At 49.7% G+C, this 27,451-nt stretch overlaps 1 protein-coding gene and 1 pseudogene across 2 annotated transcripts in view; both read left to right on the top strand.

Moving 5' to 3' along the window:
- The first annotated feature begins 1,668 nt into the window (after positions 1-1,668).
- The window catches only part of B4GALT1 (beta-1,4-galactosyltransferase 1), a 50,903-nt gene continuing 25,120 nt past the window's right edge, over positions 1,669-27,451 (top strand). For both annotated transcript variants that reach the window (XM_040963637.1, XM_040963638.1), the window contains exon 1: positions 1,669-2,165. In XM_040963637.1, coding sequence (XP_040819571.1) covers positions 1,760-2,165 — 406 coding nt within the window. In that variant the 5' untranslated portion in view covers positions 1,669-1,759. The remainder of the gene's footprint in view (positions 2,166-27,451) is intronic.
- On the top strand, positions 6,070-14,025 carry LOC121145009 (annotated as a pseudogene).

The raw sequence follows: 27,451 nt of genomic DNA on the forward strand, positions 1-27,451 counted from the left end.
TGAAGCAGGTGACCCAATAGGAGGCCCAGATGAAGGTGATGGCTATTTGGTCCATTATGGTCCAGAGTTAGTAAGACAAGAATTTTCATGTTTTGACAATGGCACTGAGGAGATTCCTTAAGGGCCTGGAAATGGCATTTGTGAATAAAGAGGTAGGCTAAAAGAGGTAATCCTTTTAGGATTTGGTCTGGTAGAACTGGATGAATGAGGTAGGAATGGAAATAGAGAATGGAAGCAGCTGGTTGGCGGGATGTGTTGATTTAGAGAAGCTGGTAAAACAGGCAGCTGAATACAGGAGTCTAGGGGTAAGGGAGGAGATTTGGGCTGGAGATAAAAATTTGGAGCACTTGGGATACAGGTATTAGAAATCACGCCCAGAGAGAGGCAGAAAAGCACATCACAGCCCACTTGGGTCTTCCCCAACAACCCAAGAGTGGTCAGAGACCGGATGACTATCAGGAGGGCCTAGTGGTCAGACAGTCAAGGAAGTATACTTGTTCAATGATAGCGAAATGTTAACTCCTGTGCCTCGGTTCTTTCCATCTGCGAAATGGGGGCATACAGGCTCCATCAGTGTGGTGCAGCTATTGCTAGAGTTCCCCTTCAGAGTTCGCTGCTGGAGGTTTTGGTTCCTGTATTTACAGCATCTCCAAGGATCTTGGAGAGGTGTCTTTGCTCTGGCGAGGCCCCTGGGTTCCAACCTAGGCCTAGGAGCTTCCTTGTTGTAAAAGCTTCCAGTCTTAGTGCAAAATTCCATAAGCGGTTTTTGGGGTCTGATCAGCTGGGGGATCTTGGCATAAGTTTCTTAACCTCCGTGGCCCTGAAGTCATCATCTGTAACGTGGGGACAGTCCCTAATTCGTGGGACTCTGACCAGCCCCGCATGGATTGCACATTCCAGCAGCCAGGCCTGAGGGTCACCAGGGAACCTCGCCATCTGCCCACTTAACTTCTGTATCCTGGCGTTGTGGTGTGCTTTTAATATAAGGCAAGCGACCTCCTGCGCCCTGCGCCCATTGGCCCGGGGACACATGGTGGTACAGGAAAGACAAGCAGTTGCGTGTCCACTCTCTAGGCCAGAGGCCGCGCGGCGCCGTCCTCGAGGGTTCCCCACGCCGGCCCGCTGGGCCCCGTGGCCTAGAGGAGCGGGTTTCGAACCAGTTCCGCTCAGTCCCTCCCCTCGCGGGGTGTCGAGGTCCGTTTCCTGGCAACCCTTCTCTGGTCTTTCCCATCCCGGCTACTGGCCAGGGTGGCTATGGCCCTCGACCCCTCCGGGACAGTGCCTCGCTCGCTCTCCCCTCTCCGCTCCCAGCTCACCGCCGCGCTGCAGGCCCGGGCGCATACCCTACCGGAGTCCCACGGCACCCAGTGGACGGAGGCCCCTCTGCAGGGCTGCTCGCAGGAGGAGGAAGAGGAGAAGGAGGAGGAGGGAAAAAGGGAGGAGGGCGGGGGCGCCTGAGCCGGGACCGCCCCGGCTGTGGGCAGCCGCGCCCCTGGCCAGCGGTGGCCACGCCCCGGGCCCAGCGCCCAGAGGCCCCGCCCGCCGCCGGCCCCGCCCGCGCCTCGGGCGCCCTTCTGGTCTCCTGCAGGTCCTGCCTCGGAGTCCGCGCCAGCCGCGCGTCCGCCGCGCCGCGCGCCCTCGCCCCGCTGCTGGGCCCCTCCCCCAGCCGCCGTGGTCGGGCAGCGCCTGGCCGGGGGCCCGCGGGCGGGCCGCCCTCCCCACAGCAGCACACCCCCCCTCTTAAAGCAGCGGCGGGAAGATGAGGTTTCGGGAGCCGCTCCTGGGCGGCAGCACCGCGATGCCGGGCGCGTCCCTGCAGCGGGCCTGCCGCCTGCTCGTGGCCGTCTGCGCGCTGCACCTTGGCGTTACGCTCGTGTATTACCTGGCCGGCCGCGACCTGAGCCGTCTGCCCCAGCTGGTCGGGGTCTCCACGACTCTGCAGAGTGGCTCGAACGCCAACACCGCCGCCGCCACCCGTGGACAGCCCTCCGGGGAACTCCGGACCAAAGGGGTCCGGCCGCCGCCGCCTCTGGGTACCTTTTCCGAACCTCGCCGGGGTGGCAGCAACGCCAGCCTCGGCCCTTCAAGCAGCTTGACTTCGGTGCCGGTGGCTCCGACCTCAGCCCTGTTACTGCCCGCGTGCCCTGAGGAGTCCCCGCTGCTGGGTAAGGACTGGACTCGGTGTGGATCCCAGGACTGGGGCTCTCCGGCTTTCCCCCGACGGGGTCCGCCCAACGTACCGCTGTGCTCTGGTCCGCGGGACAGCCAAGCCCCCTTGTTCCAGTTCAGAGTCCTAAATGGGAAGGCAAGCTCTGGGCTGGCTGGGGCAGAGAAAGTGGGAGGTGGACCCTTGGGCGGCTGGGACCGGGGGAGGGGGTCCCTCTGTCCCCAAAGCGGGGAAGGCCAGGCGGGGGCTTCCCTGCTCTGGTCCCAGCGAACCTCAGGAAGTGTTGCAATTTGTGTCTGCCTTAGGGCTTAAAGAAACCTTTTGCGTTTGCTAACTCAGGCAGCAGACAAGAGCCACCCTGCCGCGTTTGGGGGCCTCAGCAGCAGGTTCTCTGGTGGAAAAGGGCGCCTGCTCTAGTCGGGAGTCTGTCTTTCCTTAGAGCTTGGACCTTTACATTGTGGGCTGACTTCTTAGCCTGTGGGCGTATGATTCATGACTCTTGTTCAGCCTCTGCTCTCTCTTCTGGTGAATGGGTAAACCATGCTTGTTCCTGTTTCGGGTCAGGCTGGTTGGGGTCCTAGATGAAACAATGTTAAGTGCGGGTTGAATTAATGAGAGTGAGCTGTTACAGTTGTGTTCATTTCCTCCTCTGGGCCTACCCCTCCACCCTGGCTTCCCCCTTCTGTGAGTTCCCAGGACCTAAGGGAGCAGGGCTCCTCTCTCAAGGGCAGAGGACATGTGTACGCTGGGTGCTGGAGGGCTAAAATATAACCAGTCCCTGCCTGGGCTTGCCCCTGCCCAGTCCTTCTGGTTCCAGCGCAGGCAGGGAGCTTTGGTAGGGGGTGGGTTTGGGCACAGGAACGTGAGGCCAGCCTGGACCACGTAGTGACCTGTAAACCCAGCGAAGCTACAGGTTGCTGCCGGGGTGGTGGACTCATTTCGAGGGTCAGCTTTTCCAGCGCTGTGCTGTGAGTGAGGGGCCCTGGTGGGCAGGCAGGCAAGCACCCATGGAACCCTGACCAAGTAGGCCTGCCTCCCACTCTTGCTCAATTGCTCCCATAATTACTTCAATATTTTCATATCAAGTTTGGGAGGAACCTCTTGGAGTTGGTCAGGCATGAACTGTGGTCATAAGGAGGGTTTCTTTCTTTCTTTCTTTCTTTTTTTTTTTTAAGGCAGAAAATGGAATTCCTTTGGACTTGCTGGTTGGTCTGGGAAGCATCAATCCCATAAAGTGAAGTTGGCTCTCTGTCCTGCTGCTAGATGCAACTTAGAGAGTTTCTTAGAGGCTTTCCCCACCTAATGTGTATGTAAAAGGAGAGGTGATCATAGTCTTGCCACCAGGAGATATTTCCAGGACAGAATGATGTGCGCCTGAAGCAGGTGGCGTGCAGTGGGCACTCATGATAGCATGGCACTAACATTTGTGTGGGGCCTTCAGGTTTTGTTTTCTCAGCCACTCTTTGGAGATAGCTTGTCAGCGGCAGAGAGGAGGCAGGATGAGAGGCCCCAGAACACAGAGAGGCAGACTTTATTTATTTTTTTGCTTTTGTTTTTACTTACTGCCTGAGCATTGTATGGAAAGCAAAAAAAGAATAAATGAAGGAAGACTGCCCTTAGCTTGTCAGCTTGGTGTCCGAGGTGTACGTGAAGTCTTTGGGTTTGACATATGACTAGTCTGGTGGTGTTCTGCTTTGTTTTGCTTGGTAGTGTGTCACCCGTGATGAGTCTTTCCGCCGTTACTAGTGGTGCCGCCTTTTGAAATTAGCGGTTCAAAAGCATTTAATGTTTAGAGGGCATGGGAGAGAGGCCTCACTGGGACTGCCTTCCTAGGCCTTCATGGGTGACTGTGGCCCTAGGGCAGCTGCTGAGGCAGCCCCAGGAAGGGTGGTGGCAGGAATCTGTTTGTTTCGATTAGGCCTTTGGGTTGGAATGGCTGGGTTAGCGCCCCGGTGTTGGGGGTTCCCTGTTAGGAGGAGCATTGAGAAAGTTTCCTGGAGAGTGTGTGGGTGAGGGGAATGGTTCCCATCTGTGCAGGTGTGAGGCGAAGGCATTGTGGGCAGGTTTTGAGGTTGCTGGGAGAAAGCCTCCGCTAGCTTTAGAATTCTGTGGGCTTTTCACTACTTGCAGTTTCTTTTTCCCCAACTAGACTCCTGTTTTTTGGTGTCCAGTGGTGTGGGCCAAGATGGCTGCAGTCGCTAAGGCCTAAGGTTGTGGGTTTTGGGTATGACTTTTTCTCTGCTTCTCTGCAGAAGGTAAGGTGGGGGCTGCGACACTCACCTGCAGCTGGGTCGCTGGTTGGTGGGTGGCCCCTGGGTTCTAAGAGCCTCAGGTGACTTCAGAGAGGTGTGGGTTAGGACGCTGCCCCCCTGTGTGCTGCAGGGCTAGGTTGCTATATTAGAGCCCCTCTCCCTGCACCCTGGGGTTCCCCCTGGCTAGTGTGGGAACTCCAGTTCCAGCTGCAGGAGGGAGGCGGCTCCTTCTGAGGAATCCCACTTTTGCCCCAGGGAGTTCAGCAAGGTGGCTCTGGCCCTGTGTTCTCCACCTCCTCCCTCAGCCCTACCTCAGAGGCCTTGTCTTCCCCTCTCTTTCCCTCCCCTCCTCCCCCCAGGCAGCATCTCTTCTAAGTAGCCCTGGTGGTGAAGTTCCCTGTTCTGGCCACCTGGGAGTTTGTCTGAACTGGGAGGAGCTGCAGCCTTGTGTTTTCTTTCCCGGAATGTTTATCTCCACTCGGATTTGGCAGCAGCTCAACCTGATCTGACCCACCGTGGCACTGCCAGGCCCAGGGGAGGAGAAGGAGGAGGAGGTGGGCAGCACGGCAGGCTGAACTGGTTAGGGGAGACGGTTGTGACCTGGGGCCCAGACTTGCTGCGGGTCAGGGCGGTCACTTCCACCCCGTAGCCAGCCATGAAGTGAGAAGATCTGTTGAGCTTTGAGATTTGTCCAGAAGGGACAATGCTGATCTAGAGGTGGGCGCTTGGGTAAGCTAAACAGCATCTGCAGGTATCAGGGCCTCTGGAGAGACTTGTTCATGAAGCAGTCTCCCTGGCTATTCTGGAGGCCGTAGCAGACGATCCCATGCCGTGGCTGCTCTCTTGGGAATAGGAAGCATCTGCTGGGTTCTGGGCTCTCCTGTGTGCCACAGCTGGGGCATGCTGTACCCCTCTCACATGAACACACGCAAACACACATGTGATACAAGCACGCTGCCCAGGTCTGCGTGGACTCCAAAGCTTAGGAAAGTGCTCTGTCTTGCCCTGGACACCTTCTGACTTGGAGCAAAGTGCAGAAAGCTTCACCCTGTGTCCGTGGAAATCTTGACGTGTTTTGAGCTTCAGTGACCCCAGTTGGGTCTTGTTCTCCTTTGGGGAGAAATGACTTACTAGTATTCACACAGACGTTTGGAGCCCAGCAGTCTGGGACTGAGAAAGCATTTTGTTGGTGACTTTCAGTTGTCTTTCCCATGGGGCTGACAGAGGTAGATGTGATCCCTCTTTGTTGGGAGTTCAGGCTATGAGCAAGCACTACAGCTGGTGCCTCATGCAGCAGCACTACAGCTGAGCCAGATGGAGACTCCTTGGGACTTGGGCAGAGCAAAAGCCAAAGGTGGGTTTATTTTTTTTAAGATTTATTTATTTTTATTACAAAGTCAGATATACAGAGAGGAGGAGAGACAAAGAGGAAGATCTTCTATCCGATGGTTCACTCCCCAAGCGACCGCAACGGCTGGTACTGCGCCAATCCGAAGCTGGGAACCAGGAACCTCTTCCAGGTCTCCCACACGGGTGCAGGGTCCCAAAGCATTGGGCTGTCCTCTACTGCTTTCCCAGGCCACAACTCCCAGGGAGTTGGATGGGAAATGGAATTGGAGCTGCCGGGATTAGAACCGTCGCCCATATGGGATCCTGGCGTGTTCAAGGCAAGGAATTTAGCTGCTAGGCCATGCCTCTGGGCCCCAAAGGTTGGTTTAGACCCAAATTGTAGCTTCTTGCAACCACAGTACCCAGAGGACGCCGTCCACTGCTGTTCCCTGGTGATTACCTTATAGACAGCTTTGGGGCCTACGGACCCGGCAGAAGATCCCTCAAGCTGTGACTGTGGATCCCGCTAGAAAGGCCTTGCATAATGGTGTTGTCAGCTGAGGCACCTGCCAATTTCTCATTCAGCATCAACAATGTGCCTTGATATGCTGGATGCTGGAGTTATAAAGACACCATAATACCACCCAGTCTGCTCCTCTTTAGGAAGTCACACCTTAGGCAGAGGAGACATAACTTAAAATGCTGGTATCTTTTTGGGAGGTGTAAAATGTGCCTTGGTTGACTTCTCCCGGCCTCTCCCTCCCTGCCTTTCTTTTCTCTCTTGGTTTTGGGAGTTATTCGGTCTGGCTTTTATTTGATTGCGGCAACATTTTTCTTTCATTTCTGAAGCTAGACATTAGTTCAGCTGTATCAGCTTGTTGCTTCATAATGATGGTGATGAGACCTTAGCAGCCACATGCCTGGTAGTATGGTCTTTGAGGTCAGGGCAGGGGTTTCCAGGCTGAGGCCTGGCTCCTTTATGGTTCCGAAGTGATGGGGGTAACTTTGAGAGCATGGGCGGCAGGCTCACCAGCTGGGCAGTGGGTGTATGCAGAAGGGGCCCTGTTATTCTGTGCTCTCACCCTGGTACCTCCTGTACTACCCATTTCTCCAGTGCCTCCTGGGCCTTATTTCCTCACTGCTCGTCCTGCCTGTTTTTGCCGAGAAACAGAGCCTGGAGTTTTGCTTGAAGCCTCATCCACCTGGAAATTCCAGTTTGCATGAGCCAGTGGAGCAATAGTGTAGTTGTTCTGGGACAGATCCCCCCATCAGCAGAACCCCATCAGCAGAACCCCTTTGATTGGGCTGGTGGATCTCTAGGCAGTGAGGATGTTGCACACATAGGCCAGGTAGCCAGACCCAGACCCCAGGGGAGGTAAGAGCTCTGTGAAGGGATTTGGTGACCTCAGTGGGACCCCCTTCTGTCCTCTGAACTTGATGCCAATTGCTGGGAGCCAGACTATAGACCCAGAACTATAAAGCTGTCTGGTGCAGGTTCCTCTGTTTATCTGGGCTTGGGCAGGCTGCTGCAGGGCAGACCAGCCCAGGGAGCGATGTCAGGAGATCGTCCCCCGAGTCAAAGGTCTCTGGGTGGCAGGGTTGGAGTGGCGCGGCGGTGGGACACAAGGACTGGTTGGAAGCTGCTTCTGGGTGAACGTGGCCTAAAGAGATTCGCCCTTTGAAGGCCGAGGGCTGAGTCACTTGCTTAGTGTTTCGGGTTCCACTTTTCAGCAGGCTTTCAGCCCTCCCCTTCGTTACACAAGTGAAGGCCAGGGGCTTTATCATTGGCTGCTGCTGAATTCTTTGGCAGCGATTTTAATGTCTGGTCTGGATGTGTTATGAGGCTGCTTCCCTCTCCCCCTGGGCCCCTTCTCCTGAGCCCCTTAAAGCCCAGAGAGAGGGGAGAATGATTTGCGTCCTAGGGATCTTGGGGGCCAAAACAGTCAGGAGTAAGGGAGGAGGCTGGAGTGAGGGTCTGGCTTTGGCCTTCTGTTGGGGAAGGGTGTAGTCTCTTCCTTGTCTCTGAAAAAGCAAAGAAAAACACAAAAACAGGGCAGGCTCATTGAAAATGATTTGCAGCGTTGGAAAGGATAGAAAAACACACCCACATTCCTGCTACCTAGGAGAACCAAGCTGGCTTAGTTTCCTTCAGGGAATAGTAGCTTTACAGGTGAGCAGGCACGGTTATCTAGATAGTTGTAGACAATCTGCTCATCAACGCTCTGAAGATGCTGTCCCTGGTTTGTTCTGCTACCTTCACAAAGCACAAGGCCAGTATTGGACCCCATCAGCTGAACGTACTACAACTTTATCATTCAGCCGCTATGGAACACCCCAGATGGAGAACCTGTGTACTATAGACGAGACTTCTGCCTGGAGCTCTTGTGCACTCGCAGGGGTAACTTTTGTAAGGAGGGTTTTCTGAGAAGGAAAACATGACCAACAGCTATTTTGCGAGGGGCTATGTCTTCAAGCCTTTTTCGGGATGGAGTGGACCCATCCCGAATGGCCGCTCTGTTTGGTACTGACAGATACAGATCTCATACCACCAGTTTGTCTAGAATTCTGATGAAAAAGGAAGAAAGGTGCAGGAAGCGCCAAGGGCAGAGGCACAGGCCCCAGGGACGAAAGTACAGGCTCTCTGTAGCAGGCTGAGCTGAAATTTGCCCTGTACAGCAACCGGTCGGGGTGTGTGTGTGTGTGTGTGTGTGTGTGTGTGTGTGTGTTGCTTTGCCAGTAACTTCTCGTTTTGTTCCTGTGGCAGCCAGTCCCCTGGGATAAGCTTACAGGGACCGCCATAGCTCTGGGTGAACACCAGGGAGCCACCACAGTGCTGTTGATATCACTGAGGTGTGACCCAGGGGAGGGGTGGGAATAGTTAGCAAACGAGGCTCTGCTTCCCCCCCCCCCCCCGCCACATGCTCCTGCATGCTGATGGGGAGGGGCTATGCCAGGTTTCCAGAACTCCTCTCTGCTGGGGAGAAGTCTGCCAGCCTGGTCTCTCACCTAGGGCTTGCTCAGGTGGCTGAGCCCCAAAAGGCTGCAGGCCTGTGTGCCCCAATTATCCTAGGGAGCACCTTTTGAAGCTACTGTTGTTTTATGGGACCTGTGTAGAGCTGACTTTTCCTGTGAGGGACTCTGCAGGTGGGGCTGGTGGAGGGTTATTTGGCCCAGTGCCTGGGGAGCGGGGGCTGGGCTGTTCCGGGGGCGAGGCAAGATCTGGTGACCACGACCTATGAAGTCAGACTCCTTCCTGCCCCACCACACAGGACCAGTCACAGGGAGGGGCCCTGGTAGAGGCTTCCACAATGGCTCAGTAGTATGACAGGACGCATTCTAAAAATGCCTCTAACATATTGTTTAGAAGAAATGCCTTCCTGTTTTGCATAATGTCCTTTTTGCCTTTGACATCCTGACACCACAGAGCTGCTGCCGCTGGGGCTGCCAGGACCCCACCAGCTTGCTAACAACAGGAAAGGACGGAGAGTGAAAGGAAGGGACCTCGGAAGCTGGTGTTTGTGTTGCCTGGAGCGCGGGAACTTGGCCTTGAGGTGTTAGGCAGCTCCTGGCAGCCAGTGGGGCAGAGTCCCTGAGGAATGGGCTGAAATAGAGACGCTGCTTTATGATGATAGTATACCCAGTGCAGGAGAGAGACAAGAACAGAACCTGGCCCTCTGCAGTGGAAAGACTGACGAGATTGTGTAGTAAGAGCCCCTGAAGAACATAAAGGGCGCGGAGAAGGTGCAGGGCACCCAGGAGTGGACTGGGTCAGAACCAGAGTGAAAGTGAAGAGCTGTGCTTCTCAGTGCGGAGTGTAGACCTCCCTGTCTGCCAATAGGTTGGAATCGGTGCTCGAAGGAGCTGGTGACTTGCTTTAGCTGCTGTCACATTGGGAGGTTCCTCTAGCTTGGAGTCCCAGCTGGTTCATGCAGTTAGCACTAGAGAGGAAGGAAAGAAAAAGAAATGGAAACAGAATGAGCAAAAGACAGTGAAAGAAAGAGAAGGCACTTCCGTTAGGGACTATGGCGGACAGTGGAAGGCCAAGGGTGCCTGGCCTGATGGAGTAGAGGAAGGAGGGAAGAGAGCTAGAGAGAGGGATTTCTTGGTGTGCAGAGGGGTGGGGCCAGCCTCTAAGGGCTGAGGGAGGATTCCCGGTTAAGGGCCTCCTTGTTTCTCTAATGTGTTGTGTCATTCTAGGCAAGTCCTGACTCCTTTGGGCTTGAGTCGCTGTCCTAAAATGTGAGTGGGCTGGGCCTTTAGGTGTTTAGTGTCCTTGCTTCTCTATCTGCTGGATTCCAGTTTGACCACAGGAGCAGGGATTCTTGCTTATCTGTGAAATGGGAGGTGTCTGAACTTAACTGTGGCATTGAATACCTTTTTCCCAGGCCTCTGACAAGGTGAGCACATATCGTTTTATTTATTTATTTATTTATTTAAAAAATTTATTTATTTGAAAAGTCGAGTCACAGGAGAGAGGGAGAGACAAAGATAGATTGATCTTCCATCTACCACCTGCTGTTTCACTTCCCAAATGGCCACAATAGCTAGGGCTGAGTCAGGGCAAAAGCAGGAGCCTGGAACTCCATCTGGATCTCTCATGTAGGTGGCAGGGGCCCCAAATACTTGGGCCATCTTCTGCTGCTTTCCTAGGTGTGTTAGTGGGAAGCTGGATGAGAAGTGTTGTGGCCAGCATTTAACCCTCTGGACCATAGACGAGCCCTGGGCATGAAGACATTAGCAAGTGAATGTCCATGAGAAATAACACAAGAAATGTTTCTATTACACGGCAGCTAATTTTGTGATAAAGTTGCTGTCTTTTTCTGCCTCCGAGTTCTCATCTGTAAGATGGAGATAATAAAAGTATCTACCTTGCAGATGTAAAGTTCAGGTGATATTCCTAAAGGGGCTTGGAAAAGTGCTGAATGTATAGTTTTTTTTGGCCGGAGCTGCCATCTTTCAGTAATTTGCCAAGATGACCCACACCGAGGGAAAGAGGAGAGGCACCTGTTACATGTTCTCCAGACCTTTTAGGAAACATGGAGTTGTTTCTTTGGCCACATACATGCACATTTATAAGAAATGTGGCATGGTAGACACCAAAGGAGTGGGTCCTGTTCAAAAAGGAGTGTTGCATAAATGTTACTGTGGTAAAACTGGAGAAGTTTACAGTGTTACCCAACATGCTGTTGGCATTGTTGTAAACAAGTTAAGGGCATGATTCTTGCCAAGAGAATAAATATGTGTATTGAATATATTAAACACTAAGAGCTGAGACAGCTTCCTGAAATGGGTGAAGGAAAATGATCAGAAAAAGAAAGAAGCCAAAGAGAAAGATCTGGGTTCAGCTGAAGCCCAGCCTGCTCCATCCAGAGAAGCCCCTTTTGTCCAAATCAATGGAAAGGAACATGTTAGAACCCAGACCTTATGAATTCATGACGTAATAAGTGTAAAAGAAAAGTAAAAGACTTCTGGACTCTTAAAGGAGAGTGCTGAATGCAGAATGCGCTCTAAGTGTGTGCTGTAATTGGTAACAGTAAATAGTGCCCCTTTACCCATGCCCTGCATGGTGCACTGAAACCATGGATAGTTTTGAACCCCGAACATGCTGTATTTCTTCTTAATTGTGCATCCCAGTGATACAGTGTAATTTATGAAGCAGGCACAGTAGAAATCAACAACCACCAATCCTAGAGTGGTGGTAGGAATATGCTGAAAAAAAATATATATATATACCTCATGGATTGTTTCTGCGATTTTCCATTTTATGTTTTGAAACCTTGATTGACTGCTGATAACTGAAATCTCTGAGAATTAATTTGTTGAGGAAGTAGGAGGGGGTTGAGGCTAACATAGTTCTGAATTGAGACAGTTTTGACTTTTGCTTGATAAGATTTCTTCCTGTTCAAGTTGAAAATACAATGTTACCACATCAAATATTTTTTAAAAGAAATCTCTACCTACCATTGTAGCAAACTGTGCTCCTACAACTGTAACCAAACGTGCTGTTACTTTCCAAATGCACATATTTTACTCTGTTGCTATTTTAAAGTCAAACCATTCTTATTGGGTTACTTTGCTTGGCATTGTCTTATTGCCTGTTGTTTGTCATGTTCCTGGCTGTCTTTGTTGCAGCTGTCTGAGTGACCCTTGTAGACAGTCCCTTAGCCTTTTCCACCCCAGCTCTCACTGCTGTAGAGACGCCTGAAAGGAGCATTTTGACATTATGTATATAGAACTCTGAGTTTCCATAGGACTGCTTCCTTGATATGTATTTCTGGAGAGGATGTGGATGGTTATCCTTAATTCCACCAGTTCACATGGCTGCATTGCTTTCTAAGAAGTTGGGAGTCACTAGCCAGGCTCTGAGTTGGAAATTTCGAGCTCTTAAAAGAACATATCTTCTGAGGGAAAGGGCATTCTGCTTGGAGCCTCAGGTGTATACTTCCATTGTGTATGTAGGGGACTGGGGTAGTGAGGGGGTTTTTCCGTAAGAGGCTTTTTCCCTGTAAGGTGATTGCCTGTGGCAGTTCCTGCTAAGGTCACTGAGTGTTCATGGGAGCCTTATTGTGGTTCTTTCAATGCCCCACTACTTTTGCCAGTTCAATTTACACAAAGTATGACCTTTATTTCCTTCTTCCCTGTGTATAATGGAGCTAGACCTGTAGAAAGGGGCCAACCTTGATGTGAGAGATCTGATGTAAGCCCTTGTGGGTTGGCTGCTGCCAGCAGGGCAACACACACCTGTAGGAGCTGTGTGGGACTCTAATGAACCAGGCTGAGTGCCCAGTCATTTCACTCTGGTGTGGGATGTCTTATCTGACAGCTCTGGTTCATGACCCAAGAGAAGAAAGGCTTTTGAATTATATTGATGACAATTATTTTGTCTGATAGCCTGAAATCTGCACATGTGGAGAGCTGGACATAGAGCTGGTTGTGTCTCTATAACCACTTCCCGTGCACATTCTTTTGTAGACTAACTGGAGCCTGCTGAATTGTCTAAATAAGAGGATGACTTTAGAGCTAGTGATTGCAGCACCAAAAGTTTACAGATCAGCAGACAGGACTTAATTCCACTTGGTGACAGACCCTCCCTTCCTTTTATATAGCCACTTCCCAAGTGAGCTGCTGAATTCACCGCAGTTTGCTTGGCACTGCATTGGCACTCTGGGTCCACTGGTTGGTCAGATTGGCTGTTCAGCACCTGGACAAGATGTGTGCAATGGGGAAAATAATTTCCTACCTCCAGGGATAGATAAGATGATTCAGAGAGATGAGTTTAATGATAATGTAGCTTTTCATCAATGCCAGCCCATCCCCTTGGGCATAGAAGACATACATACACTGTTGTAGGCTGTGCAGTTTTTTCTACACGGGGTGTTTTCAGTCTACCCTGGGGCAGAGTCAAGGGAGGAGGGAGGCAGAGGTGAGAGGCAGTAACCGCATCTTAGGGACAAGTATAGGCCAGAGCCTATACCTGTTGGAGATGGTGGCCTGGCCTGTGTGGACAGAACTCGCCTGGGGCCAGAAGGAGCAACCCCCTGTCTTGAATCTTTAACATTTGGAACTTGGAGTTTGTATTGCTCAGTGCTAAGTGTGCCAGGATTTTGTGGTTGCCCATAGTCTTTCCTTAGCCAGGAGGATGTTGTCAGTATCTAGGGGAAACTCAACCATCACAGATCACTCACATCTGAGTCGTCAGGATGGGTGCTAAAAGGGAATGTTGAATGTTTGGTGGAGTCTCATAAGGTGGGGAGGTGTGTGATTTAAGAAAAATTGGGGCCAGCTGTAGGAAGCTGGATACAGGTGGGCTCAGTCTGGTAACATAGAAAAACCAAGGTACAGGCTTGTAGATAACTTGCTTTACTATACCTGGGCCATGGTGTTGGAATGCTGGACGTTGCCACCCTGCTACGTACTCTGGCAGAAATCACATGGTCTTTCTGGACCTCACTCTTACCCATTTATGAAACGAGATGAGGGTTGGCTTGGGTACTCCCTGGAGTCTCTCCCTGTCTCCAGGGTACTGTTGTAGCCATGAGCTTTTCAGTGTGACTAGCTGTCTTCTGAGTGGGACCCCATAGAAGCCCACCGGGGTTGTCAGTTGGTCCCGAAAGCCAGGGTAGAATCTTGCTGCAAAAATCAACTCCCACTTCAGTGTTAAACCCTTCCAGCACTTCTAGTCTCTCAGCTGGTTATCAAGGGAAGACATGAGTAGGCAAGAGCCAGGGTCCATGTGAAAATCCCATCATCAGGAGCCTCTGAAAACTACATGAGTTCCAAGCCCCTCCAAATAACCAAGCCAACACCCCCACAGCAGGTGGTGCTGAGTCAGCTCTCCCTACCTGCCTAGCTTTGGAGAAAGCCTCCATGTGGAGAGAGATTTCCCCAGAATCTCCCACAGCTCATTTTCTTGCTTGACTGTCCTGGTTAGACCCTCCAGGACAGTGTGGAATCAGTGTATGGAACAGGTAGTGAAGAGTGGTGAAGAGAGGTTGTAAGGAGAGGGCATCCTGTCTGCTTCCCTGGTGGGAAGACTTTCAGTCTTTCCCTGTGAAGACTGCTGTGAGGGTCCGGCACGATAACCTAATGGCTAAATCATCATGTGCCAGGATCCCATATGGGCGCTGGTTCATGTCCCTGCTGCTCCACTTCCCATTTAGTGCCCTGCTTGTGGCCTAGGAAAGCAGTAGAGGATGGCCCAAAGCCTTGGGACCTCCCACAATGTGGGAGACCAGGAGCAAGTTCCTGGCTTTGGAAATTAACATTTATTGAACACATTAGTGCTCAACGTGGTGATAAGTGTGCTTATATGTTATCTCACTACTTGAAGGGAAGACACAATTAACGCCACTCCTTGGGGGCGGAAACTAGAGCTGTATTTCAAGGGGTCCCAAGGGAGGAGCTGCTGAGGACCCCCCTGCTTCCTGCCAGGAGGCAGCAGGCTCATAGGCACAAGCTGTGTTCTAGCTGGAGAAAAAAGGAGAAGGTGGTGGTACTTAGAATGAGCTTCGCAGGTCTAGAAATTGCATCAGGGCTTCAGAACCCATCGGAGGAACAGCTGACTTGGTAATCAGATTCCAGGAAACCAACGAGTCAGAAGGCAGTGTGAGCAAGGGCGTTCACCCTGATGTCACATGTCAGCTTTCAGAAGGCTGCTGAGTCTGTCTCCACAGCACTGCAGACCTCCTCAGGACCCCATCTCCTCCTCCGAAGCCCTGCAAAGACACATCCAGCGCTATCCCGCCTTGCTCTTCTGTTTCTTTATTTCTCTTCCAGCCATCAAACTTATCTTTTTGATAATGTCATCCAAGTGGAAGCATATAGTATGTATGCATGAATTTTTAATATACTTAAGTAGTGTAGTATTTTATTGCTCATTTTGATTTTCATTTTTATTCATTTTTTTAAAAATTGGCATAAATTCAGACTTGTAGAAAAGTTGTAAGGCAATACAAAGAATTACCAGATATCCTCTGGATCCCTAAGTGTTGATTTTTGACTGTATTTGCATTTTCTCTTCTCTCTGTAAATATATGTGTATATTATATATAGTTAAATGAATGCTGTGCCATATCCTTTTATCCCTTAGTATTCAAGTTATATTTCCTAAAAACACTATTTTAGGGGTAGGCATTTGATTTTAGTAGGGCCACCTGTGTCCCACATAAAAGTGCCTGGGTTTGATTTCTGTCTGTGGCTCCTGATTCTAGCTTTTTTCTGATGTGGACCCTGGTTGGGGAGGGACTGGTTCCTAGCGAGGAACCAGCGGAAGAGAGCTCCCAAATAAATAGATAAAAATTAAAAGACAGTTAAAAAAAAAAACACAATTTACGGTATAATTACCAGTCAGGAAATCAACACTGAAACATTTGTTGTTTCATGTCTTAGGAAGATTTTGTCAGTTGTCCCAGTGTCCTTTGTAATATAGCAGGTTGAAGACTGTAAGTTACTTATGTGCCATGTTTCCCTAGGTCGCCTGATGTGGAGCATTCCTGAGTCTGTCTTTATATTTCATGACAATTATTTTGTAGAAGGTGCCTCAGTTCCCTGTTTAGGTCTCATGTTTCTTTTTCTTTCTTTCTTTCTTTCTTTTTTTTTTGAGTTAATCTATTTTTCCATTTTTTTTTATCTTTTCTTTTCTATTAATTGTACTGCATTATGTGACACAGTGTTATGGGCACTGGAATTCCCCCCACTCCTCCCCAAACCCTCTCCCCATGGTGGATTTCTCCACCTGGTTGCATTACCACAGTTCAAATTCAGTTGTGGTTCTTTCATTGGGAATATTTTGGGTCTCATGTTTCTTGATTAGATCCAAGTAATATACTTTTAAAAAGTTTATTGTTTTTATTGGGAAGTCAGATTTATAGAGAGGAGAGACAGCAAAATCTTCCATCTACTGGTTCACTCCCCAGGTGACCACAGCAGACAAGACTGAGCTGATCTGAAGCTCAGAGTCAGGAGCATCTTCCAAATCTCCCACATGGGTATAGAGTCTCAAGGCTCTGGACCATCCTCCACTGCTTTCCTAGGCCATAAGCAGGGAGTTGGATGGGAAGTGGAGCAGCCAGGACACAAACTGGTGCCCATATAGGATTTCGGAGCATGCAAGGTGAAGATTTTAGCCACTAGGCTATTGCGCGAGGCCGAAGTGGTACACTTTTGATGAGAATGCCAACATGAATGTTGAGTTAATCTGTATGCATTCCAGGGTTAATTCCACACACTGTTAATTTGGCTCTTATTGCCATTGTAAGCTATTGGTCATTTCGTTATAGTGGTAATACTGTTATTCCATTACAGAGTTACTTTTTTTTTAAAAGAGGTTAATTTTATTTGTTTGAAAGGCAGAGTTATAGAGAGGGGAAGAGAAAGAGAGGTCTTCTATATGCTGGTTCGCTCCCCAAATAACTGCAATGTCTGGGGCTGGGCCAGTCCGAAGCAAAAAGCTGCTTTCAGATCTCCCATGTGGGTACAGGGGTCCATGTATTTGGACCATCCTTTGCTGCTTCCCCAGACACATCAGCAAAGAGCTGATTTGGAGGTGGAACAGGTGGGTCAGGAACTGGAGCTCATATAGAATGCTGGCATTGCAAGTGACAGCTTAACTTGCTGCATCACAGCCTTTGCCCCTATTTTGCCACTGTTAATTAAAAGCGTCTTATGGTATAAACTTTGAGATGATCTAACTCCTTAAACTTTTACCTATTAGGGGTTTTTTTAGCATCTTAATGATCCTTGTCTCAATTAATAGGGTAATTAGTGATCTTATTTTATATGTTTCAGAGAGAGAGAGAGAACAACTTTCCATCTGCTGGTTCATACTCCAGATGCCTGTGGTGGCTAAACCAAAGCTGGGAGCCAGGACTCAATCTGTTTCCCATATAGGTGGCAGGGACCGACAGACTTGAGCCGTCACCTGCTGCCTCCCAGAATGTGGATCAGCACAAGCCAGAATCAGGAGTGGAGCTCGGACTTGAACCCAGCCTCTGCAGTGTAGAATGTAGGTGTCCTAAATGACATCTGAAGTACTGGGCCGGGCACCACCCCTGGTTGCTGGTGACTTTCTAATTCTGTCATCCTCCCACGCTTACTAGTTGGCATTCTCCTGACTTCTTTCTCCCGTATTGATTTATTCACAGATCAATGCAACCTTATGGATCCCTCCTTAAATCAGCAGATTACGTGCTTTTGCAGTCATTGATCCTGAGGCCCAGAGGCCTCAGAGGCCCTCAGTGGGGTTGTCATCAGGCTGGTGTCTATGTCCTTGGCTACATCCTGTCATTCTCAGGACTCTTTTGCTTTTGGAGATAGCAAGATGTTCCAGGGGCCTTCTGTTCTTTCCCTGACTCATCTCTGAGGTCAGCCACTTCTGTGAGCCATGAGTATGTTTTGTTTGTTTCGCAGTAGAGAGTAATAGTTAGAAACCAAGATTTGGGGGGAGGGAGCTAGCATTGTGGTGTAGCAGGTAACACCACCATCTACAGTGCCAGCATTCCATATGGGTGCCGATTCAAGTCTCAGCTGCCCCACTTAACTATCCATCTCCCTGGTAATGACCTGGAAAAGCAGTGGAAGATGGCCCAAGTGCTTGGGCCTCTGCTACCACTGTCGGAGACTTGGAAGAAGCACCTGGTTCCTGGCTTGGATCTGGCCCAGAGCTAGCTGTTGTGGCCATTTGGGGAGTGAACCAGCAGAGAGATCAGTCAGTCTCTCCCTCTCTCTGTAACTGTGCCTTTCAAATACATAAATATAAAGAAAACACAAAACAAGATTTTGGTGCCATGTGCTCACATTTATTTGTTTGAAAGACAAAGCAGTGGTGGGAAGGGAGGAAGAAGAGAGGAGGGAGGGAAGGAAAAAGAGGTATCTTCCACTCACTAGTTCACAAATACCCACAATAGGTTGGGGCTGAGTCAGGCCAAAGCTTGGAGCCTAGAAGTCCATCTGAGTCTCTTACATGAATAACAGGAACCTGAGCTGTTGGGCCACCATCTGTTGAACTTTCTCTGTTAGGACAGCCAAGTACCTTAGCTGATGGAGAGGGGAGGTCAGCTGAATCAGAAGCAGAATAGTCAGGACTCAGATGAGGGATGTGGACATTCCAGGCAGCAGTCTAATTCACTGTGCCACAACTCCTGCTCCTTGCCTATGCTGTTAAGGGTTGTCTGTGCTGCTGCGTGAACATCCAGTGTACTGATTCTGTCAGAAGATTCCAAGTTTCCATCCCAGTTTCCTCTCCCGTCCAGAATGAGGGAGTCCTAGACTGCTTTTAACACTGCTTTCCACAAAAACTGCCATAAGGAACATCTTTACAATGTCCTTTCAGGGGTGTGTGTGTATAGTGTGTATGGCGTGAATGTGGGATGTGTGTATACAGTGGGTCGTGTATGCATATGGTGTGTGTGTGTGTGTGTATGTGTGAGGTGGGGGTGTGTGGATGCCTGTGTGTGCATGTGTAAGTGAGTATGTGGGTGGTGTCTGTGTATGGTGTGTGTATATGTGGGGTGTGCATGTGTATGTGTGGTGGGGGTGTGGATATGGATGTGTGTGTGTGTAGTGGGTAATGTATGCATATGGCATATCTATACATGTGTGTATGTTATGGCATGTGTACATGTGGGGGGCGTATGTGTGTGCACGTGCATGTGGTATGTGTGTAGGGATGTTCCTTTGGGAGATCCTAAGCAGCTCCAGAGAGACCATCCCAGTTTCTCTTTCTCCCAGCAGAGCATGACAGTTTCTGTACTGCCACAAATTCTTTGCTTTCCCCATTTTCATTTCTTTTCCAGAATAACTGCTGGTATAATGCTTTCTGTTTTAACTCCCTTCTCTCTGATTCCTGATGAGCTGGAGCATTTCTTCATAGGCTTCCCGGCTTTTGGGATTCTTTTTTTTAAAAGAATTTTTTAAAAAATTCTTTATTATTTTTTTATTGGAAAGGCGGATATACAGAGAGGAGAGACAGAGAGGAAGATCTTCCGTCCGATGACTCACTCCACAAGTGAGCGCAACGGCTGATACTATGCCAATCCGAAGCCAGGAGCCTCTTCTGGGTCTCCCACGTGGGTGCAGGGTCCCAAAGCTTTGGGCCGTCCTTGACTGCTTTCCCAGGCCACAAGCAGGGAGCTGGATGGGAAGCGGGGCTGCCGGGATAGAACTGGCACCCATATGGGATCCCGGGCGTGCAAGGTGAGGACCTTAACCACTTGCGCCACCGCGCCAGGCCCGCTTTTGGGATTCTTATTGGCAAATTATTTAGTTGTAGTATATCTGCTTCTGTGTCCCCCTTTCACCCCATTGGAGTGGTTAGATTCTTCTGGGTGAGATGCAGGGATTCCTTACACATCTGGATGGATATCTCCTGCTGGTCTCCCAATATTGCCAGTATCTCTTCTGAATCTGTTAGTTATCTCATAGCTTTGTCCTGTCTTTTGTTGCTATGGAAGACTCATGCTCCTGTGTTCTGTGCAGGCTCTTGTTGGCACACTCCTTGTTTTGTTTTGTTTTTCAGGTTTTTTTTAATTTATTTTTATTAGAAAAGCAGATTTACAGAGAGGAGAGACAGAGAAAGATATTCCATCCACTGGTTCACTTCTCAAGTGGCTTCGATGACCAGAACTGAGCTGATCCGAGACCAGGAGCTTCTTCTGGATCTTCATGTTATGCAGGGCTCCAAGACTTTGGGCTGTCCTCAGCTGCCTTCCCAGGCCCAAATAGCGAGCTGGATGGGAAGAGGAGCATACGGGACATGAACCAGCACCCATCTAGGATCCAAGTATGTGCAAGGCAAGGATTTAGCCACTAGGCCATCAACCAGGCCCATGCTCCCTTTTCTATAGTTATACAGTACCCTTGGTTCCTGTACACCATTGTAGGGCATGTCTGCTCCCCTCAGCAGACAGGCTTTTTTTTTTTTTTTTAAATAACCCCTTAGCTTTGTTAGGAATGACTTGCAAGTAGGATCTGTGAAGCTATTCAGCAAGCATTTTGTAGGTCTACTATGCATTGAGCCCCATGATGAACACAGCAAGATTCAGACATGATGTAGCAGCCATCTCTGGCATCTGAGAGGTGCTACAGAGATTTGAACCCTACACTGTGGCTGATGTTTGGTTCTTGAAGAGCATCTACCAGATGTCTGCATCTCTAATAACAAGTGGCCTAAGCAGTTCCAGAACAAATGTTCTAGCTTAGGGGAAGGTCAGAGGTTCTCCAGACTGATGGCCTAGGCTCTCCATCAGTGTCTGACTCCAGCCAGACTTAGCCCCAGGCTTCAGAGTGCAAGGCCTAGGGGAGGAAGGGGGACTGTCCCAGGCTAGAGAATATCTCAAAACAAAACTACAGATGTGTCTTTTTTTAAAGACTTAATTAGTTAAAAGGCAAAGTTACCCAGATGGAGAGACAAAGAGATCTTATAGTTACTGGTTTATTCCCTAAATGGTTGCATTGAGGCCAGCCCAAAACCAGAAGTTTCGTCTGGGCTCCCAAGTGGGTGCAGAAGCCCAAATACTTGTACCATCCCTGCTGCATCTTCTGCTGCTTTCCCAGGTACATTTTCAGGGTGCTGGATTGGAAGTGAACCTATATGGGATGCCAGCTGTGGCTTAACCTGCTGTATCCCAGCCTACAGCACTGGCCATGCCATATCTTGTTTTATGGCACTTCACTTTATTATACTTTGCAGGTTTTGTATTTTCTACAGATAAGGTTTATGGCACTCTGTAGAGTTGTTCTGTTGGCACCAACAGCTTAGATGGTTGTTAGCATTTTTTCAGTAATGAAGCATTAAGAGATTTACTTGTTTTTATACATAATGTGGCTGTATTCATAACAGACTATACTTTTATATGCGCTGTGAAGCCAAAGGTAAAAAAGTTACGTGGCTCCCTTGGTTCGGATCCTGGCTTTATTACCATGGCTTGGAGCTCAGCCCACAGCACTCACATCCCTGGCATGTGCTTGCACTGTGCTGAGCCTTTCCCAGAAGCTCAGCGTGGCACTGTGTTCTCCAGAGTGCTCTCATTTGGAGAGCACATAGGATTTCCAAACAAGTTGGCCTCCATAGCCTTTTCCTGGTAATGATGGCTATGAGCAAGCGCCGTTTCTGCACATCACAGCCACGGGCGTGAGGAGGAGGCGTCTGCATTTGGGTCAGGACCAAAGAAAACAGACTTTACACACACACACACACACACACACACACACACACACACACACACACACGGTGTCTTGCATCATTGCGGCTTCCTCATGGTGAAAGCTGTTTCCTTGAGTCAGCAAAGGACTGAACTGTGTCGCTGTCTTGCCCCCAGTCCTGGGATTTTTCTCCTGGCTTCTGTTGCCTCTATGAATTCGGCCAAAGCTGAGTATGGGATGCAGATATGTTTGGGGAGGGTTGGGTCAATGATGTCTCACAGGATACATTTTTCTGCTATTTAGCTCAGTTGGTGGCTTCCTGTAGGCACAGTAGTGGCACATGTGTTATGATTCTTGAGTATCAGAAGCCTACAGGCTTACTCAAAGAAAGATAAGGGTGGAGATATATATATATATATATATATATATATATATATATATATATGCCAATGCAACATCTCTGGCCAACATTTTTCTTCATGTAAAAAGCTATTTCCCTTAATTTTTTTTCTATTTTTAGGTATTTGAAAAGGAAGTGTACAAATACACTGAGAAACACACACACACACACTCTCTCTCTCTCTCTGAGAGAGAGAGAAACACACACACACTCTCTCAGAGAGAGAGAGAGAGAGAGAGAGAGAGAGAGAGAGAGAGAGAGAGAAATTGATCTTCCATCTTCTGGTTTACTCCCCAAATGCCCATAACAACCAGGGCTGGGCCAGGCTGAAACCACGAACTCAGAACTCTGCCTGAGTCTCCTGAGCAGGTGGCAGAGACCCAAGCACATGGACCATTACCTGCTGTCTCCCAAGGTGTGCATATGCAAGAGCTTGGAAGCAGATAGGGACTCGAACCTAGGCACAGCCATATGAAATGATCATGCCCCAGGAGACCTTGACTCAGGCTTATTTGTACAAGCAGCACAGGAGGACACTAGCCCCAGGTTGAGAACAGCCGGGGTCACACCAGTCGTTGTGTTCTTGCACTGGCAGGCAGAGGCTTTCTGTGGGTGCCTGGGCATCTTGGGGAGCAGGAACCGGAGCCTGAGCTGGAACTGGATCTGCAGCAGCAAATGCAGCCAAGGCCTGGTTCTGGACCTTGGCCGTAATTTGAGCCTTAGCCTTGATCAGGACAGCTTGGCAGTGCTGGCATGAGGCTAATCCATGAAGCTTGCAGTTGACACCCTTTGGGGCCATGGACTTAACTTGGGCCTTAGCAGCCTTGGCCTTGTTAGACTGCATCTTTTTCAGGGCCTTCTTGTGCTTCTTGGTAAAACCCGTGCTCCTCTAACCCACTGAGAAATTTATGTGTTTGGGATCAGAGTTTTTGGGTGCCATTTCTATGCCATTTTTTGCAACTGGTTGTGTGGTGTGGTTCTTGGACTTGGCCATGTCTGCACTATAACAGAGTGCTCCTAAAGCACCAAGGGGCATCTTACCTGCTGCACCCAATGCCTGCCTCTGAAACATGATTCTCAAGGCTCCTGTGTCCTGTTGTGCTGGGATTCTTCAGGGTCTTACTTGAAATGGCTCTTGGCCTTTCAAGGTGATAGATTCTGGTCATGGCTTTGCCTCCGTAGCTTTAGGCTCAGGTTCTCTGGTAACAGCGTCTGGGGACTTCTCTGTCTGACCACCCACCTCAGATGTGTACTTTGGAATTCTGCTCTCAAGTTATCGTCTTTGGAGTTGGGAGAAGAGACTGCCTTACTGTGGCAGCCTGAGGCATAGCCAAGGAAGCAAAGCCTTTGCATTGGGAGGCTAGGCCACCTGTTGCTACAAAGTCTCAAGGTATAGGCCTAGACTAGCCTAGAGGAAAGTCATTTTAACATTAATGGTGGAGGAATGTCCTTGTCACTCCAGAATCAGGTGCTATACCCTGAAACAACAGACACCTTTGGAGTCCAAAAGGGAGTATTTTGCCCACGTAGATGTTGACTTAAGCAAGAATGTTGGGTTCTGAAATATCAAGGCCAACGTGATATTCTACTTTGTTTGCTCCATTCATTTTTCAAAAAGTAAAATTTAAAAGATTTATTTGAAAGCTAAAGTGACATAGAGAAAGAATCTTGAATGCACTGATTTCACTCCCCAAATGGCCGCAGACAGCCATTTCTGGGCCAGGCCAAACCTAGGAGCCTAGAACTCCATTCTAATCTCCCATGTAGATAGCAGGAGCCTAAGGAGTTGGGCTGTCTTCTGCTGTTTCTTTCCCAAATTTCCTGAATTAACAGGAAGATAGATCAGAAGCAGAGCAATTGGGACTCACACCGACATTCCTCCAATATGGGGTGCTTGTGTCTCATGTGGCATCTGAACATGCTGTGAATAGTGGGCCCCAGCTCAGTTACTAAACACCGTTGATCAAGAGCTGTGTTTGGTATTCTGCTCTTCCAGATACTGTCCCAAGCATGGAGAAGGATGGCACAGAACCCCAACACTCAGATGGCTAATGGAGGCTAACACCTGCAAGCTTGTGAAGGGTGTTGAATACGTTCAAAACAGACTCTGAGGCGCTTGGGAAAATGTTTGAAAAGTGAAACAGGTTCCGTTACGTGCTGAGAAATTGTCAGAGACTTACACATGAACATGCTGGCTTGAGTCTCTGCTATTCTGCTTCCAATCCAGGCTCCTGCTAATACTCCTGGGAAGCAACAAATGATGACTCAGGTTAAAGATCTCTTCTTCCATCTCTCTTGTCTATATCGCTCTTTCAAAAAAAGAAAGAAAAAAGGGGCAGTTCCAGGACATAAAGCTTCCTGGGGGTGAAAAGGGAAGTGGTGGTTAATGAGTAAACCTCTGGGGCTGACTCTCAAAATAAAGTCTGGGGACTGGCTTTGCAGTTCCCTAAGAGAGCTTGTTAGCATGCAGAGTCCTGGGCCTCAGCCAGGCTGGCCAAGTCAGGCTGTCTGATGAGGAGCACCCAGAATATGCAGGTTCACATGCGTCCCCAGCCCGTTTCTTCCCACACTGCAATTTGAGAGCTGCTGCAAAAGATGGAAGAGGCAGCGGTACTTTGAACACTAACCAGTACTGGGAGGCTGAGTTAGGCTTTAACAAGGAAGACAACAAAACTCTGAGACAGCTCCATCGAGACCGGGGGCTTGTTAATCCATCGCACTTGGGAAAACTGCAGAATGTGTCAGCTCAGGCACAGGGCAGGGCTGCTGCTGCTAAAGACATTGGCCCCCCTGGGTGCCTTGGTCCAGATTACCGCTTGGCCACCTGGGCTCTCTCTAACTCCTCTAGCAGGGTTGGTTATTTTTCTTTTTGAGCAAATGTGAAGACCTTGTTTTTCTCTGTCCCCCAAATGCAGGATTTTCGAGGTTTCTGAGAGCACAGATGTGTTCTGTTTCCTGTTGAAAAAGCATTTCTGCCCTGCACCCCCGGGTCTACTAGCAGCCAGGGTGATGCGTTAGCAGCAGAAACTGAGGGTGCAGGCTTCTGTGAGTGGCATACCAGACACAGATCCTGTTCATGTGTGAGACAGACTATTCCTGTTGTTTGGCTGGATGTTTTGGAACCTTTATTTTGGGAGACCAGTATTGGGAATGAGGCTAGGGAGCAGGGGCCAGCTTCCCCTATCCCCCGCCCCAGGTTATATCTTAAGATATTTATTGTTCGGTTTTAAAGCTATGCCCACAAGCATAAATGAAATCACCAGGGATGTCTGCTTTCAGAAATAAATCATTTCCAGGACCTTTGGGGCCTTGGTGAGTTGGATTTTACAACTCAGTGAGAAATGGGTAAAGGGGGAGTCCCTGCTGGTGTCATCCGGCCTTTGTTCCTCCATCCGCTTTTCTTCTAGGTTTATGGAATCTCGTTGCTTGCATCCACGGTAGAGAATCAGGAGGTAGAGGTGCACTACCCTGTGTTGTGGTGGTGCCGCAGGTTAGCTGACACGTGAACACGAGAGTCTCGCAGCAGGAGCTGCTGCTCTGTCGAGTTTCCCCTGAGTCTCCTCCCTGCCTTGGAGTTGGTTGATTTCCCTCCTTTTGTGCCCACTCGTGATGCTGGTGGCTGGAATCGAGTGTTCAAAAACCTATCTTTGTGTTTGCACCACTCCTCTCCCAGCTTGCTGAGGGTAGAGATCTCATTCAGCCCCACTCTCTGCACACCTGGCATCCCTTCACACAGAGAAAGCACTAAGTGAATGTGTGTTTGAATGGATGTGGGGCTGTGAATATGTAGGAGGTTTAGAACCAGCCTTGAGCAGTCAGGGAAGGTGAAGTTTGACCTGAAGCTTGGTGCTGTTGGATTTTGGTGCCTCTTCCCTACCCCACCACTCCCAGCCCCCCAAGTCTGTCCTCTTCCCCACAGGCTGGAAGAGAAGGGGCTCCTCTTCACCTGTATTAGAGCCTACAGAGCCCACAGAGGGCACTGGGAATGCACAGGACCTCTGAGCAAATCTTTCCTGAGCTCAGGGATTTGATGGGAACTCCTGATGCAGCGTCTAGTGCACGCCTGGCATTCAGAGGACTTGGCACAGGCAGAAATGCCCCCTGACATGGGCTCACCATGCAGTGTGCTGTTAGGCTTGAGCGCTGGACCCAGAAAACATTACCGCATCGCAACGTTCGGAACCACCGAATTCTGGGTCCTGCGTGGTCCCACATGTCCTCAGATCTTTCCCAGATGTTTGACTCTGCTTGCCCAGGAAATCTTCAGAAGTAACTTTTGGGAGCCTGACCTATGGTTTTCAAAAGGATTTTGGGAAAAAAAATTAAAGGTCTAACACATCACAGTCATTTGCTAAGAAAAGGGAGATGTCTAACAAGTAAAAAATGTGAAGAGAGAGTTGTTTGACCGAATAGTTAAGATGCCCCAACCCATATTGTAGTGCGTGGGTTCGATTCCTGGCTGTAGCTCCCCACTCCAGGTTCTTGCTAGTACAGACCCTGGGAGACAGCAATGAGGGGTTAAAGTTTCATGTGAGTGTCTGTCACCCACATGAGAAACCTGGGTTGAGTTCCTGCCTCCTGGTCATCTGGGGACTGAACCAATGGGAGTGCATGCTGTCTGTGCCTTGTCTCAAATAAAGTAGAGACACACAACTTAAAAACAGAAGAGTAACAGCATTTACTCTTGGGAACAGTATATTCATTCCACCATACTGATGCTATTTAGTATGGTGCAAAACCACCTACGTGGTCTTTACTTTTATTGTACTTTCCCAGCCTGGTAAAACATTGTCACGCTCCGGCCTCAAGCCAAGCACTAGAATCTTAAACCACTGGCTAATCAGGAAGAAAGCAGTTCCAGGCTGTTTTGCTGAGTCTAGAGGATTAAACTAGTGGTTTGGCCAGTGTGAAAGCCAGGCAGGAGTCCATGCCTGGCCCGCTTAGATTAGCAGGGTTTTTGATGGAGGGGTGTGTGTGTGTGTTTGGGTTTTCCAGGCCAGGCAAGGGAGCTACAGAATCTGTCTCAAGCTCACACATTGAAGTTATTGAGCGGCTTACACGCCAGGCCGTGACCTGGACTCCCAGCCGGGAGGCCCACGTGGCGGGGCTTGAGCAGGGGAGCCGAGGACAGCTCACATCTGCTCATCTGCTTACATAACCCCACTTCCCAGCTTCCAGAGCCAGGAAAACACACAAGCCAGCCCAGCAGGGCAGAGGGCTATGGAAGCACACGCCATGTGCCACACAGCAAGGGCACCTTGGCCCAGCCTGCCGACTCTTGTGAAGTTCTCAGCCCTCTGCCTCCTCAGGCAGCCTCAGAGCTGACCACAGAGCTGGGCATTGCCCTCCTGGAGTCTGAGTTCTCTGGATCTTTCTCACTGGAATGGAGCCAGCTGGGTGATGGAGGATGGTCCAACCAGTGTCGCAGGAGGGCACTGGGTGCTTGGGGAGGCCGCCAAGCTGGTGCTGGACCCGAGAAGGCTGTCAGTTACAGGTGAGGGGCTGTGGAGTGCTGTCCTGTCTCAGATGTGGACTGTGGGAGTCAGGCTTTGTGTAGCATTCTGAGAAAAAGAATGGACAGGAGAAGGAATTGCCAGGCTGGGCTAGGTGGGTTGGAGTGGGGGTTAGTGTGCTAGCTGAAGCATCCGGGGCCATGAAGAGAGC

The sequence above is a fragment of the Ochotona curzoniae genome, unplaced genomic scaffold (genome assembly GCF_017591425.1).
Source record: "Ochotona curzoniae isolate NIBS_2020 unplaced genomic scaffold, NIBS_Ocur_1.0 scaffold_3208, whole genome shotgun sequence".
NCBI lineage: Eukaryota > Metazoa > Chordata > Mammalia > Lagomorpha > Ochotonidae > Ochotona > Ochotona curzoniae.